At 34.5% G+C, this 16633-nt stretch overlaps 2 protein-coding genes across 4 annotated transcripts; one reads left to right on the forward strand and one right to left on the reverse strand.

Moving 5' to 3' along the window:
* Positions 1 to 380: 380 nt before the first annotated feature.
* On the reverse strand, positions 381 to 12630 carry LOC108319048 (dynamin-like protein ARC5). 3 transcript variants are annotated; one of them, XM_017550073.2, is made up of 15 exons: positions 11717 to 12630; positions 10908 to 11041; positions 10719 to 10811; positions 10503 to 10566; positions 10181 to 10229; positions 9952 to 10034; positions 9211 to 9368; positions 9074 to 9134; positions 8581 to 8643; positions 8072 to 8172; positions 7630 to 7687; positions 7103 to 7438; positions 5934 to 6098; positions 5721 to 5824; positions 381 to 664 (listed from the first exon to the last, which is right to left on the reverse strand). In XM_017550073.2, exons 1-14 carry the CDS (start codon positions 12563 to 12565, stop codon positions 5759 to 5761), a joined length of 2280 nt encoding a protein of 759 aa, XP_017405562.1. In that variant the 5' UTR covers positions 12566 to 12630; the 3' UTR covers positions 381 to 664; positions 5721 to 5758. The 3 variants fall into 3 exon arrangements, with proteins under 3 accessions (XP_017405562.1, XP_052732914.1, XP_017405554.1); XM_052876954.1 differs by lacking the exon at positions 381 to 664 and adding an exon at positions 3799 to 3818; XM_017550065.2 differs by lacking the exon at positions 381 to 664 and having other exon boundaries at positions 5555 to 5824.
* On the forward strand, positions 1749 to 3812 carry LOC108319064 (L-type lectin-domain containing receptor kinase S.4). Its single transcript, XM_017550085.2, has one exon. The coding sequence runs from the start codon at positions 1749 to 1751 to the stop codon at positions 3810 to 3812; it is 2064 nt and encodes a 687-aa protein (XP_017405574.1).
* Positions 12631 to 16633: the final 4003 nt, after the last annotated feature.

A 16633-nucleotide genomic window follows, 5' to 3' on the forward strand; every position in this document is an offset into this window, starting at 1 on the left:
TTATGGTGCTTATACATTTATAAGAAATAAATCAATTTTATAACATATAAGTGAATATAAATTTTATTTTACATTGTAAAATTAAATTATATTTAAAATTTATTTTTTAAAATATTATTAGAGCTATTCAAAATTTATTCTACCGAGATTTTTTTATTTATTAGATCAATCATACCATCAAATCATCTATTAATATCTAGTTACACTTAGTGTGCATATACTTTAATGTTAGAAGAATATATTAAATATTCCCAACAACTAGAAATAAAGTAAATTTATATATATTTATGGATGTTGAATATTGTAACTCACGTAATAAGAAAGTAATGTTTCAATATCACCAATAATTGTCTTGGTTTTTCTTTTATTCTTCAAAATATATTAGGCCACTACAATTCCTTTTTCATTGGACTACTAATTCTATGGATAAGGAGAGGTTTGCAAGGTTTACAAGTATAATCTATCACAATTATAAGGTGTTACTCATTTTTTCCTCTCTACACGTTTAAACATGTTTAATTCAGGTATGGTAGAAAACGAAGGTTGTCTCCAATGACACTTTGATCTTGAGGGTCTTTGGTTTTTGAGCTTCAACAGGGTCAGGTCTCTCTCTCCAGGAACATTAGGTCCTTGCTCCAAGAATACCCACTTGCCTTGTAGTTGCCTAGTTTGGGACAAATGAACATATCACACTTAATTAACAATACTACTTTATTGATATGCAAAACACAAGTATAAATAATTCATTGAGTGTTTTGCTGTATACGTTATTCCATGTGTTCATCTCAGAGTTCCCCAATAGCCAGCCGTTTGAATTTGGCAAATGCAGAATCAAATTCTGAGGATATTTTTCTTAGAGGAAAAAGATCATATGGTTTTAGTCTGATCAATGTATAACATTTTTTTATCTTGTCATGGAGAGAACTGAAAGTTATGACAAGAACTGTGGTAACATCTTTTGTCATAAGAGAGTTTTAAGAAAATAAAATAGAAAGTATTGAGAAAGGGTTATAATAGAGAGTGGATATACACTCGTTTAGACTTTGCCATAAATGTTTAATACGGGATTGATTAAATTTGTGTAAGTAATTTATCATCACTCTGTACATTTTTTTAGTTTATTTAATAGAGGTTTGATCAAGTTATTTCTTCAATTACTGTACCAAAACAAAGTTATTTCTTCAGTCGTTAATTTGTGAGAATAACGCATGAATTCTAATCAATGTATAACCTGCCCTCAGCTTCAATACGACAGAATCATATAAAAAAAATATTAATTGTTTTTCAGAAGGTCTTCACCAACTACTTTTATTCAAACTATTTCTCATACGTGTTTTACTGGTAGCCTAGAATAGCCACATGATCAAGCATGTGTTTGTAATCTTTTTCTTAAAACTGAGTTATCTTAATTTTAACTTTTTATCTTGATATCTGTACTTGTAATGAGATAATATACATTAATTCCTTCTTTTTCTCACCATTCTAATGAGATACACTTTTTGTTTTTCAGGGATTTTTATTTAAGTACAAGTTGACATTTTTCAATTAAAATGATGTCTCAAGCCTTTTCTAAGTTATTTTCATTGATATCCTTATTTGGGTTTAAAAAACGATTCTTACTTCCAAGGTGCATAGTTCCAAACGCAGTATTAATAGGCTCTTTCCACCAAAACTTCGGAGTAACTATAATCCTATTTCAGATAGCAGTGTTCTAATCTTTTTCAACAACCAATAGCAACTTCACAAGCATGGCAATGCATGCATCTGGCATCCTTTTGGTTGTTCTGTACTCTCTGTTGAGATTTGCATTGTCGGATATCAATTTTGTAAAATATGATTTTCTGCAAGCAGGCTTGAAAATGGATGGAGCTTATGTGAGGCCAAATGGCATACTTACCTTGACAAATGATTCCTCAAAAATCTTTGGCCATGCATTCTATCCATCTCCTTTGCCATTCAAATCTAGCAAAAACAAATCCATTGTTTCAACCTTTAGCACTACCTTTGTGTTTTCCATAGTTCCTAAGTACCCAGATCTTGGAGGACACGGTTTTGCATTCGTCCTAATATCTACCAACGAACCAAAAGGGTGCCTCACAAATCAATATTTAGGCCTCCCAAATGAGACAAGTAATAAGGAACTCTCAACCCGGTTCCTAGCTGTAGAGTTTGATGGGGTACAGAACCTTGAACTTGAAGACATCGATGATAATCACGTGGGGATAGATATATCCAGCCTCATCTCTAACACATCTAAGTCAGCAGCATACTATTTAGAAAGAAATGGCCAAGAAGATCACAGCAAGAACATTTCCTTCAGTTTGAAGAGTGGAAAACCCATTCAAGCATGGGTTGATTACAATGAAGGGGAGATGATGATGCATGTCACAGTTTCTCCTTTTGGCATGCCAAAGCCATATTTTCCTTTGATATCATTTCGCATAGACCTATCCTTGGTGTTTGATGATTATATGTATGCAGGTTTTTCTGCTTCCAACGGTCTGCTGGTAGCTGAGTATAATATACATGGTTGGAGCTTCAAAGTAGGAGCAGCAGCACAAGAGCTAGAAAAATCATCCGTGCCACTTATTCGGTCAAATACTTCTATTAAGGTGGTGCACAAAAAACACTTTGCAGTAGGTATTACTCTAGCAAGTGCATCTCTTTTTATATTGACAATTATAGGAGCTCTTGCCCTGCACAGATTAAGAAATAGGGAGGAGGTTTTAGAGGATTGGGAACTCGAATTTGCCACACATAAATTTAAATATTCTGAGCTCCATTCAGCTACAGGAAGGTTTGGGGACAGAAACCTTATTGGGTATGGAGGTTTTGGTAAAGTCTACAGAGGTGTAATCCCTAGCACAGGACTAGAAGTAGCCGTAAAGCGGGTTGCTCCTGATTCAAGGCAAGGAATCAGAGAATTTGTAGCGGAAATAACAAGCATGACACAGCTTAAGCATAGAAATTTGGTGCAATTACATGGGTGGTGCAGGAAGCAGGATGAACTCCTCATTGTGTATGATTATCTACCAAATGGAAGCCTAGACAAGCTTCTGTTTGAAAATGATCATCAAAAGAAGAAATTACTAACTTGGGAACAAAGATACAAAATCATTACTGGAGTTGCCCAAGGGCTGTTGTATCTCCATGAAGAAAGTGAGGTGCAGGTTGTTCACAGAGATGTAAAGCCAAGCAATGTCCTGATAGATGCAGATCTCCAACCAAAGCTTGGAGATTTCGGTCTTGCAAGGACTTACGAGCATGGAATCAATCCACAGACAACAAGCGTTGTGGGAACATTAGGCTACATGGCCCCTGAGCTCACCAAGACTGGGAAAGCAAGAACAAGCACAGATGTATATGGGTATGGAGTACTCATTTTGGAAGTAGCATGTGGAAGGAGGCCAATAGAGCCCCAAAAGAATCCCGAGGAACTGGTATTGGTAGATTGGGTTAGAGATCTACATCACCGAGGACAGATCTGCAGAGCTATTGACCCCAGTTTATATGAGTATGACAAAGATGAAGCTCAGCTTGTGCTTAGTCTTGGATTGCTTTGCTCTCATCCCAATCCTCATTACAGACCTAATATGAGAAGGATTGTCCAGTTCCTTATGGGAGAAATTATCCTTTCTCCACTTCCTCCTGACATTCACAGTGAAGGTCCAAGAGAAATAGCAAAATGTCCCTGCAACTTTCCATATGATTCTCAACCTTCAAGTTCTGTGGTGTCTTCGTCAAACTATTATAGTCTTACATGCTTTGATGAGGTGGTCTACCCTGCTGAACTCACTGGTATCACTTCATAGCTATGGCTGTAAGTAACATATAATAAAGAACCACATTGTTTTAGGTAATGATGAAAGGAAAGCAATCTCAACTCCATGATGCTATTGCCCTTAATGTTTTTCCATAAATATACAGAAGTACTCTTCTATATACCAAGTTTTATTCATTTTTTTTATGGGAGAATAGGTATATTGCCACTCGAAGTAGGGTGTTTAGAACAGCACAAATGTCGAAAAATAATTAAGAATCAATTCAAAAAGTCGATAACCAATTAAAAAAAATTGATTTGAATCTCTTTTTGAATAACTCAATGGTTTGGTTCAGTTTTCACTTTATAATTTCATACCTAATTCAAACTAAATTGAAATCAATTATCTAAATATTATTATATTGTCTATTATTTCACTCATAGGTGTGTCTATAAAAAGAAAACTAAACGTGTCTAATTTATTTCATACCCCCAACATTGTCATTTTGGGAAAAAATTGTTCTTGTATATGCTATCCTTTTTCATTTCATACACGAGTTGATCTTGTAACCCAACGAAGAAACTGTTCTTGTATATGCTATCTTTCTTTATATCAACTCAGTTATGATTTGTTAAATTCTCTAAAGAATGATAAAATACACAACGTAGAAAACTTAAAAAAATCACATGTAACTTCAAAATATAAAAGTAAATTGTGGTAGATCAAGAAAGCTACTAATTTTATTTTGTGTAAACAAAATAGCCTAGGAATAACCTTGACTTCCTGAGAAATTATGTTTTCTATATAATAAGTGACAAAGAAATAGCTTAATGTGTAATCTACGAATGATTGTACTAGTGTATGCACATTAGATTATTAGCTTTGAGAGAGTAAAGTACTAAAAAATATAGTATTGGAAGAAAATAATACAAAGAGCTTAACTATAATGTTTCTATTTTAAATTTTATGCAATGTTGGGGATTTTTAAGTTTGAGAGATAGATTATAAGGATTATCTATTATTTATGTCACAATAAACACCGCATAACCTCCTCACTTCTTTGTTTTTCCTTTGTAAGTGCTTAAATACCTCTTGTGCCTTTATATTTTATTTTAGTTCCTTTGCAAATAAAAGAATAGCTAATTTATGTAAACAAGTTGTTTGACACTATACAATGTTAAAGATAACAAATATGTAAGTATAGTGAAGCTAGAAATAAATTTGCTCATCATGGTATAACATTAGACATAGACTTCTATGTCCAAAGGATAAGACAGATATAAAAAAAACTATCCAACAAATCCGCTAAAACAAGTGGTGTGAAAAAATTACTTTTCTTGATTTCAGAAAGAAACATACATTGTTATTTATAGGAAAATCGAACTCCGAATAAAAAAAATATATTTATATATTATTTAATCAATCTATATTTATTGTATAAAGTAAATATACAATATTTACACCCATATTTCAACGCTTGGTTTGAATTTTTTTTTAAATGTTCAAACAGAACCACATAATTTTAATCTTTATGTTCTATTCAGATGTATTTTAACCAAAAACCAAACTAAACTATGTCAAACACTCCTAAGTCCAAGCATTCGCAACCAATATTTAGGGCCAGAACTAACAGCATACGCGTGATTACTGATTCAACTCAGTATGTGCTGATCCACTGTAATTTGCTTTGTTAACTTATAGACACATTAAAATTATTCTTGAAACTCTTGACAACCAAAAGTTTATGTGTAACGCAAAAGAATAAGAAAAGAATGTCCAAACACAATGTATTCTAGAAGAACAGCACCTGACTTGAACTAATTGAGGAAAAGAGATGTTCAGTTAACTACAGCAAAATGTCCTCGTAATCAACATCCTATTCATTCTTCTTCTATGATAATTCATTAGGCACACATTAATATAAGAAAATGAAAGATCATAAATCTTTAAATCACATGCCTGTTTCATTTGAAAATTATACTCAGCAGCTCACATATTCAGATGACTTGATTTTGAATTAGCTGCTCATGTATCATTTTGAATTTCTCTTTGAGCCTCTGGATCTGTACATTGATAGAAAAAAAATGTTTAACATAATGGACAATAAAAGACAAAGTTGGCACGTCTGGATATTGTTCATGAGAAAACCATGTTATATGAAATAAGAAATACCCTTTTCAGTTCAATTTCTGTATCTCTCTTTTGCTGCCCGAATGAATGCTGCAGATTGGTTATATCAAAAACATTATCCAAGTCATCTTCAAAGGCAGATTCTAGGTCTTCTCGGAGAAGTGCAGGCAACTTGTCCACAATGGGCATCAAAAGGAAACAGTTGAACTGCAAAATATTGGGTATAAGCAATGCATAAAAGATGGGGAAAAAAATTATGAAAGAATTCTAAATTATGAATGACTTTTATTATACTAATCTATTGCCCCAAAGTCTTGACATATTGTCTAGCGGTGTTAGTTTTAATCAACCTGGGCAAAAACAAAAAATTTGAAAGAATGAAAACAAAAATAAATGTAAATATGGGGTATACCTAAACTACAGTCTGTTTTGCTTGTGTAAATGAATTTTTTAATATATTGATATCCTTTGAGAAATTATAATATGCAAGTGTTAAATGAGAAATAAAAAATCTTTGTTTACAATAGATATTGATGCAACTTATAATTTTTTCTCAGTATTGGTAATATTGGAAGAATCAAATAGAAATAGTGGAGAATCATCAACTATTTTTTAAATGTCTCATAATTTGCTTGCTTAGATACCTTTATACTCAGCAGTTGCAGGAAAATAAATCCATTTAAAGTGTTGCTATTTGTTTGAGTAATTTTTAAAATTTTTAAAAATGTAGCAATGAATATAATTGATCTTGACAAAAGTAAAAACATCAACTTTTCTGCTGACAGGAATTCATGTTCGGTACAGAATCCACATAACGTACTCATTTTTACTTCACTGAAGTTTTACTTTACACTTCAAACAAAACTGATTAAAAGATTATTCTAAACTCAAACCTTAACAAAACGCAAATCAATTTTTGTAACCTAATTCTTTCACACTCAATCTACTCTAATCAATTTACAATGTCTGTAATCTTGAAGAGCTACACTTTTCTCTTATATTGTCATACTGTAACAGCAGAGGGGATCTCTTTGCCAAAAAATATTTAAGAATAATCACAATTTTCAGTAAATATCGTAGGTTGTGCATGTACATTAAGCCCAAACCTTCATTTCTATGCTTACCTGGGAAGCTTTCATTTCAAGCAAGGAAGGAGGAAACTGGCAGACCAAACACAAAGAAGCTTAAATTAAAAAAGAAATATCACAAACCTTTAATTCTGTGGAAACCAGGAAATATTCTCTAATGCCATGAAATATCTGTTGTACCAAGCCATAAACAATTCTTTCAGACGAAGGTGCAAGCCTCCTATTCCAGAGTGTACTATCCAGAAGGTCGGCAAGCTTTGTTTCTGTTGTCTGAATGGATGAACTAGAATCAATCCCAGAGGCCACATGACTGAGTTTTACATCTGGTTGTGACTTCGTGTCTTCTCTGTCATGCACACTTGTTTGTGATATATTAGTTGCCGTAGGATTATTAGAAGCATTGTTGGTCTGTTCCGTTCCACCAAATGAATCTAAGAACTGACGTAACCCAGCCCGACTCTACAAAGTTAACAGTGGCACTAGAATGAGATAGAAAATGAGCTATGAAAACTTAGCTTAGGAAACAATATTTTACTTTTCTCTCGGGAAGATATAATGATACAATCCTAGCTTAAACTCAACACGGGGAGCAAGACCATTTAAAAGTGCACCATGCCAAAGCATCGGTCCCTGTAAATGCCCCTTAATACCTTATTGTGGAGAGACCATGAAACATATCTGGTGGTGCTAACCAAATCCTCCATACATCTAGAGCAAAGGATAACAAAATTAAATTTAGAAAATAACAAATAAACAATGCCGTGTACTAACATTTAATGTAACAAAAAAAAGGATAAATTATGGATAAGAATGCAAAGCTAGAACATTTTTAAGATCAAGGCGAAAAATGCACCTTAACATCTAAAAATAACAAGCATGAAAAAAATGGAAAAAAGCACAAAATCATGATGTAATGCAAGAATGTCATATTACACTTGATGTTCTCTTTTAAAAAGATGAGCTGTGCATCTTGTTCCTCATGCTATAATTAAGGTCTTGATTATTCATTTTTCCTTTTTTATTAAAAAAGCTCAATTTTTCACTTGACATATGGAACAAACTTATGGCGTATGGGAACAAGTGGTGGTTAACTTTTCATGGCATGATTTTTCCGTAGATTCGGAAAAGTTGTTGAAGGCAGAGGCAACACGCCTGAGGAACACCTCATGGCCACTTAGATATTCACTATCTTTCTGTCAAACAAAGTCCATAAATAAAATAAGTTAGGAAACATAACAAACTAATAATTGTACAAAACTGTGAGGATATTTGCAAAAGCATAAACAATTTATTCATTAAAAACATCAAGAATCGACTATCTCAAAAGCTCAAGCTGTTAGGTGAAGACCTAAATAGTTTTATACCATATTCAGGCTGTGGAAGAGCCCTTCAGAATTGAAGCACTGATAATGCAAAGATCCACCCCTACCTTGTGCTAAGATTCACTTTTATTTAGAATAATAGAGCTGGCAAGGATCAAACTTTAGACATCTTGTTTATGGAGGCTCTTGATACCATGTAAACAACTAGGTGTCCTAAAAGCTCATGCTGCTAGGTAAGATTCAAATACTTCATATCTTACAGAAAAAACAAAAGAATACCTGAAGAAGATAAACTGAGATGGGAAGCAGTCTCTTAAGTATATACAACAGTCTGGAGCCCAACTGTGCCGAGAATAGAGAATTAATCATTTAGTTAGACTAGGAATATGAAAAATAGTTAATTTTATTTTCTCTAATTTGAAGAGCACAACAAGGATCATTTTGTATACAGATTTGATTATAAAACTATGATAGAATCCTGGAAATCAAATCAAACCTAATTATTACAAAACTGCAGCTGTCAATGATAAAGCTGGTTACTCAAACTTGCTAAGAACTGAGTTTGGATCATGAAAAAAAAAAGTAAGAACAAGAAATTTGAGGATTGTACAAAAATTGCAGATTTTTGAAATCCAGGGACTAAGATCACAAAAATATTGGAAGGCTAAAATACCAAATCAGAAATTAAAAGAGAATTAAAATTGCAATTCAGCTAAATAATTAAAGAAAGAAATCAAAAGGAATATATATTCATTTTTATAGCATTAATCACCTGATGAAGAAAGGGTTCAAATGTGTCACGAGCCTTTGCAACAGCAATTACACAAGCAGTCCTGGTTACTCAAACAATGTCATTTTAATATTTACAAATGGTAGTATTACAAGAATGAATAGGTAAAACACACAGACCTAGAGTAATTTGTTCCATCATGAATGTCTTCGACTCCACAAGCATTTACAATTTCTTCACGAGTAATTGGGGGACACTTTATTCCTCCAACCACAAAACGAAATTCAGCCATTGCCCTATGATATTGTGCTCCACCATAAAGTCGCATACTTGCATTCTGTGCACAAGGATAGGTTAGCCTGTCCCATTATAGAGACAAAGCAAACAGAAAATACAAGACTATGAAATGTATGTATCATTTATCATTTATTAATGTATACAAGCATGATCAATGAAATCAAAATCATGTGTATATTACTGTTTTCAGTAGTGGCAAGAAAGAAAAATTCTGGGGATTGAAGAGGCCTAATTTCTCTTGGGTCCCAATTCCAATTTCCAGCCTCCCCTCCACCTCCCTTTAACTTTTTATACCCATTCTCTCTCCTAGGTGTGTTGCACCTTTTAACTCTCCCAACATATACCTTAGTAATGGTGGGCTTTGGACCTGTATCATCAGGTGTTTATTTAACAAGATTCTGAGAAAATCTTCACCCACCACACAAACATAAAAATCATACGGAAGTAGTAATTAGCAGACAGCCCAAGTTAAATAAAATCATCAACGAGAAGACAGAAAATGGAAATTATTCATATTTTTAAAAAGGGAAAATAGTAAAATCAAGAGTAGTTAGATTGCCATCCACTGCAATGAAAAGCTAATGTAGCTCATAAGAATGGTAAAAAAGTAGGCCGAAACTTACAGGTATTAGCTTGTGAGGAAACTGAACACCATCAGCACCGATAAATGCACCTCCATTTATTCGTTCATCTTGCAGTGTTTCACCTGAAACAAAAAAAAAAAAGGTCAGGCAACTTGTCAAGGGAAAAAGGATATCAAAAGATAGTAAGCATGCTTTTTAAGTGTTGTGCATCATCAACTGTTCAATAGGCTAGCCCGTGAAAAACAGCTAAGAGGAATAGGAGATTTACCAAATTTATCGGGAGGTGCAACAACTGTCCCTTTAAGCAACAATGACAACTGAATAATAGAAAATATGCAAGTGAGGGAGGGAAAATACGAGTACATTTTAAGGTTCAGACACTATGAATTCAAACAGCTGAAAATAATTAACTACAAGCATGCATATGCAGATACATACAGACTAAGACAGACAAAGAGTTTACTCTACAAGCTAAACATCACAGATTAAATACCCCTCACATTGGTAGGAGGACAAATAACTAGAAACATAATAATTTTACCAATAAAGAAGAGTAAGATACTGAGAAGAAGAATTTATGGCAAAGAAACCTTGGTCAAGAACATATCATGGAATGCTCTTCCTTTCTCCTTCAGTTTGGCTTCATCAAGTGTGCTGTATACAATGTGAAGAAGAATAAGACAAGTAATGAATGGAAAACAGATAGATAACAGTTCTATAATAAAAAATTCAAAACCAAAATTATCACTCTCGTTCCTTCCTTTGCAGATCAAGTACAACAGAGATATTTTTAACTTACAACATACCTCAACTCTTGATTTATGTCACTCAATTTCCTTGTCACACTCCGATACTCTTTCTCAAGAAGTGGAATGATCAATGGTACATTATTTATATACCTAGCACGATCATTATTAAGGACTCAGCCAATTATAAACAAAAAAAAAGAAAAAAAAAACGGATAAACTTAAAATCAAACCATAATGTATAAGTACCTCTTCTGTAGCAATTCTTCCAGAAACAGCCTAAGTTTACTTACGCCTATCCTACTCCTTTCCTGCTTTGACAATGCCCTCCCTAACTTCTCCTCCAAAGATGCAACATCTTCTATCTCTCTGAAGCACACTGCCTGCATCCGTATGTAGAACAAAATGGATCATGGAAATGAAACTCTCAACTATCAGTGCACCAAAATTTTAACCAAATTATGAACTGCTTCAGGGAATTACAAACTCAAATCGCAGTCGCATTGCGCTATTTATTTATTATTTGGCTTAATTTCATTTTTAGTTTCTTAAGTATCACCACTGTGCAATTTTGGTTCTTCAGGTTTCAATTACACCAATTGGATACCTTAAGTTTTTTGTCACTTTCAATCATGACCCTCCATCCCAATTTCTTCCAATATTTAAGTCATTAATTGCTCAAGACGGAAGAACATTCCTTTTCCACATGTCGGCAATTAAGTCACTATACTGAGAGTACCTTCTTAGGTCATTGTCATTCAAATAAGTGTGCTTTTGTATTTACTTGTAATGTCATGCTAGTTTACCAAGCGATTTAGTTTTGCTAAAATATTGGGTGGAATGAAGATATGACCAAAATCACACAATCTGCTATTTTACTTTTAGCCACTGGATAGGCATTTGAAACAGTGGTAGAAAAACAGAAAAGAAAATGCGCAACATACATGGCATGCCGAACATTGAAATGAAACAAAATAAGAAGTAGTAAACTAAGAGCAGATGAAAAACGGCAGGGAAACTGGCGATATACGAAGGAGGTAAATGAGCATAAGAATAACCTGTTTGAACTCGTCATTGGAGGAGTAGAGATAACCGGTTCCACAGCCCACTCTTCCGGAAGGCACGGAGGTGAAGAAGGGGGAATCACCGAGAATGCAGCCGTCAAGCGTGGAGGGAGGCGGCGAGAGGAAAACCTCGACATCGGAAGGGCGGGCGAACTGAGGGATCCTGGTGTCGAGCTTGGTGGAGACGATGACAGTCCTGGCGAGCTCAGGATCGACCTGCATGACGACGCGCCTGGTGGTGGCGTTGCTCCAGTCGCTGCAATCCTCAAGGCAGAGTATGATGAACTCCTTGTGTTGCATCTTGGCACGGACGAGCGCCTCGACGGCACGTGCCTGGGCCTGTAAAGCACGGTTCCTGCGGCCGGGAGCGGGAGCGATGAGGCCGGGAGTGTCGATGATGGTGAGGTTGGGGCAGTACTTGTACTCCACTCTGATGATGATTTCTTTGGCGGAGAATTGGCTGGAGTCCTGCTCCAACCTGGCATTTTCAGCTTCGATGAAAGCCTGAATTTGAGGGAGGGATTTGTGGTGAGAGAGGGAGGGGTCAGTGTCGGAGACGAGGTGGCAAGAAGGGGACTCGCATTGGGGGTCGTATTTCATGTGGAGGGTGATGGGCCTGCGGGTCTTGGTGCCGCCTCCGACGTGGTTGAACTGAAACCCCATCAGGGCCTCCACCAGGGCGCTCTTGCCGTCCGTTTGGTGGCCCACCACCAGAACCGCCGGAGCGTCGAAGGGCGTCTGCAAGTCCTGGGCCAGCGCGTGAAGCTCATTGTAGGCTTCGTACAGGCGCCACTCCCGCTGCTCCTCCTCCTCCTCTTGGGCCAACTTCATTTCCCTCTCCATTTCCAGGTAACTCTTCCTTCCACCGCTTCTTTTTCAAATTCCCATTTACCATCTTACCCTCTGCATCTTTAGTCTTTAAATTCCCAACTGGCAGGAAAAGGAACCCATGAGGTGATTCGATGCGTCACCAACTGACACCTGTCTTCTCACCTAAGACAAAACCCAAACATAGCTCTTTCTGTCTGTCTCTACATTAGTAGATATTTAGTTGTTTCATGTCACTTTTGATATTGTAAAAATAACTACCAAAACTTACTCTGAATCTACAAGAAATTTAATGTTTCTAGAATCTTAGAATCCTATCGTGGTTGGGACAAATAAATTCTCTCCAAAAAAGTATCACCAACTGTTCACGGGATTTTGAGCATGGTTGGATAAAGAAATATTATTATGTAAATTTATTTGCTTTTAAGTTAATAAGAAAATTTGTGAGTAAAAAGAAAAGAATGAGTATGTATATATTTATTCAGAAATACTTTATCTGTTATAGGATTTTTTAACTTTAAAGTCCATATAATAAAACTAATAATAGTAAACAATTTGTTTTTACTTTTAATTTTTTAAGTTATTTTTGAACTCATGTTTTTGGACTTTCTTTCAGGGTTTCTTAGATGCATTAAACATGTGTGTTTATATATAGGAACACTAAATGTGTATGTAAACATTTTTGAGTTATAATATATACGATTACAATTTTTTTAGAGAGAATTTTCATTGATTCTTAGATTAAAATTATGATTCTTATAAAAAAAATTAACATCTTTGTAGAGAATCTTCACTTGACTTATCAATTTGTTAGACTGTGACATCCTCATTTTTATCTTATTTTGCATTCTTCTCTGATTTATTTTTGTTGTGCCTCTTGAGGATTCAAATTCAAAAAAGATTGTACTCTTTCCTAAACATGATTGTATCATCTCTTCTGTCACGGGTGAGTTAGAGTACTTCGTGTTTACTAGTACTTAGGCCCTTAAGTTTCCCTTATATTTGACGTTCCTTGAGAAGTTCAACTTGGCGTCTGATGGTCAGCTAAGCGTCAAGGAGGACAAAGGTATTAAACTTATTCGAAAACTCCCTCGACCCATCAATTGTTGGGTACATGCTTCAAGTCTTCAACGATGAAGATCATGGGTCGCTCTTTAAGGGTAAGGTTGTCGATTTCTATTATGATTTTATATTAATTGAATGACTAATCCTCTTTATCCTTGATTTGCAGAGACCATGTCGATGGGAGACTTCGATTATAAGGCATGGCAGGTTGCGCACAAGTAAGTCAGCTAGGGTAGCTTCCATGATGGTCTCTTCGACTACCAACAAGTAGAGGATTAGCACGACTTGTAAGCCCTAAGAAAAATAAAATATTTAGAAAAGTGGTGGACATGGATGTCATAAATTAAAATTAGAAAAGATAAGCTATGCAAAAGTGAAGTGTAGCATAGATGGTTATAATTCTTTGTTATGGGTTAAAGGTAATGTGTTTGATGCTTGTGCACATAATAAATTATTTATTTATTTTTTAATTTGTTTTATGTGAACTTGTGGTGTAAGTTATTATTTGTAATATTTGTTGTGTGTGTCTATGATAAGCTAATTGTGATGGTTTGTTTAATTTGGTGTGTTTGTTTAGAACTTGGGAGTGATGTGTTTGAGTCTTGGCTAGAGAAAAAAGTATTCTTTTTTTCCTTTTGGTAGAAGGGATTAGAATATATTCATTATATATAGTCACACAAAAGGAATAAAAGAAAATTAAGGCAAAAAAGGAAAGATTAAAATGAAATATTTGATTAGGGATCAATCATAATTAGAATATATTTTATTTTGATTTAATAGAATTTTACATAGGCATGGGGGATATATTGGGAATCCAAGTGTGAGTCTAAGTTCCACATTGGATAGAAATGAGAAAGTATAGCTTTATATAAAGATGAAAGACTCATTAACTCATTGTCTTAAGGTTTTGGGTAGAGAGTGGTGTCAATCCCTTATATGGTTGGGCTCAGATCTCATTGGTGTTTGTATCTCTCTCTGGTTCTTAAGGGAAGTACCTATGTGGAAGGGACTCACTCTTGAGGGAGAGATTGTTGGGAATCCAAGTGTTAGTCTAAGTCTCGTAACACTCTAAAATTAGAGTTCTTAAGGGAAGTACCTATGTGGAAGGGACTCACTCTTGAGGGAGAGATTGTTGGGAATCCAAGTGTTAGTCTAAGTCTCGTAACACTCTAAAATTAGGTTAAACGTGCCTCCTATTTAATATAGGTTTTTGTGCTGCTTGCTCTTTGAGTCTTACGCTGGGCGAATCGGCTTTCACAAGAACCCTGTCGAAATTACGGATTGTGCTCTACTCAAGAGTTGCACGAGCCTTCCTCCTATTGGTTTTCTTGGTGTGTTGGAGCCCTGCTCCTTCCTCTATGCTTACAGTGATTTGACCATGAAAGAGTAATACAATTAGACATAACTTCATATGGTGACCATGAAAGTGTAAAGATAGGAAAAGCTTTTCTGAGTCCCACCTTGGACACTAAATGTTCTTATTGAGATCCTGAGCGTAATCCTTTGGACATGTGGTAAGATTTGAAAAACTTTGATCTATACTCTCGAGTACTAGAATATCGGATAAAATCCATCTACAAAAGACTTTTTGACGCTCAACTCAAGTTTGAATCTTATGAGTAAGAGTATAAATAAGTATGTATTTCTTAGAGCTGTCAAAATGGGTCACAACCCGTGGGCCAACCCGGCCCACCACGGGTTTGATCCGGGTTGGGTTTGAAAAAATTGTATTTTTTTTATGCGGGTCAGATTTCAACCCGACTCATTTAAACCCAGCTCATGCGGGTTGAACACGTGGTGGGTCGGGTTGACCCACCTACCTAATTTTATTTTATTAAAATTTAATTTTAATTTTATAAAAGAATATTTATTATTTTGTGTTTGCTTGAAAAAATTATTTAAGTTCTTTATTTTCAAAATTAATTAAACACTCATGTTGGGAGTGAAATTTGTTTAGATTTAAATTCTAAAAAGTTTGTAATTTTTTATTTAAAAAAAAAGTTGTAATTAAATGAGCTAGTGAGCCAAACCCGTTTACCCACCAACCCATGGTGGGTCAGACTGAGTTCGAATTTTTCTGACTCGCTAATAAATGAGACGGGTTGGGTTGACTCACTAAGTGACCAACCCATGGTGGACTGAGTTGGGTGGCCCGTTTTGATAGCTCTAGTATTTCTTTAAAAATATCATATATATATATATATATATATATATATATATATATATTGATAAAATTTCTAGATTTTACAGTTTATATAATAAAACTAGTAATGTAATAATATCAATAAAATAGTTACTTACGTAAAATATATAATAATAATAATAATGTAGCACTTTTTAGTAAATAATAACAAAAATATGATAATATAATAATCAAATGTCATAATTATAATTAATATGTGTACCGTATAAACCACTCAATCATGTCCAAAGTATTTCCAAAGTGATCAATCGGTTAATCCTATGAAACCTCCACGATAACTAGATTGATCGGTTACCAACCTCATAGGTGATGAAACAATCACTTTACATATTAAGGATACCACAACCTAACATAATTAACAAAGTAAAACATACTTATGGCACATTAGACCGTAATTTGGTCAACCTTAACCAAAAGCTCACTCCAAAATCTATAAATATAGAGATAAGGTAAAAAAGTAAGTGATTACATTTATTAAACATTTAAGATTTAATTGTGATAACCTATCAGAATTGAAAATGAACTTGAATATCGAAATACCTTTAGTAGATACCTACCGCTCGACTTGGACTTTAAAAGAGCACAAAAGAGTTAAAAAGCAATAAGAAAACGACATTAAAAAAAGTAAAATAATAAAATGTGAAGAATTAACTTTCGACCTCACTACTTAAAACAATAATTCAACTCCATTATCTTAAACAATATGTAAATCATTCTTTAAAAATATTTTAAATTATTTCAATAAATTTTCTAGTAATTCACTAACCTTTAACGTCACCCTTTAGACGTCTGACCCTCGAATATCCAACGTAAAA

This window comes from Vigna angularis, chromosome 1 (genome assembly GCF_016808095.1).
Source record: "Vigna angularis cultivar LongXiaoDou No.4 chromosome 1, ASM1680809v1, whole genome shotgun sequence".
Taxonomy (NCBI): domain Eukaryota; kingdom Viridiplantae; phylum Streptophyta; class Magnoliopsida; order Fabales; family Fabaceae; genus Vigna; species Vigna angularis.

Excerpts from the sequence above, each read along its gene's own strand:
- LOC108319048 (XM_017550073.2), bottom strand. The coding sequence starts at position 12,565 with ATGGAGAGGGAAATGAAGTTGGCCCAAGAGGAGGAGGAGGAGCAGCGG. Across the intron at positions 11,042-11,716 it reads CCAATGACGAGTTCAAACAG|GCAGTGTGCTTCAGAGAGAT; the intron begins GTTATTCTTATG and ends ATACGGATGCAG. Across the intron at positions 10,812-10,907 it reads GAAGAATTGCTACAGAAGAG|GTATATAAATAATGTACCAT; the intron begins GTACTTATACAT and ends TGATCGTGCTAG.
- LOC108319064 (XM_017550085.2), top strand. The coding sequence starts at position 1,749 with ATGGCAATGCATGCATCTGGCATCCTTTTGGTTGTTCTGTACTCTCTG.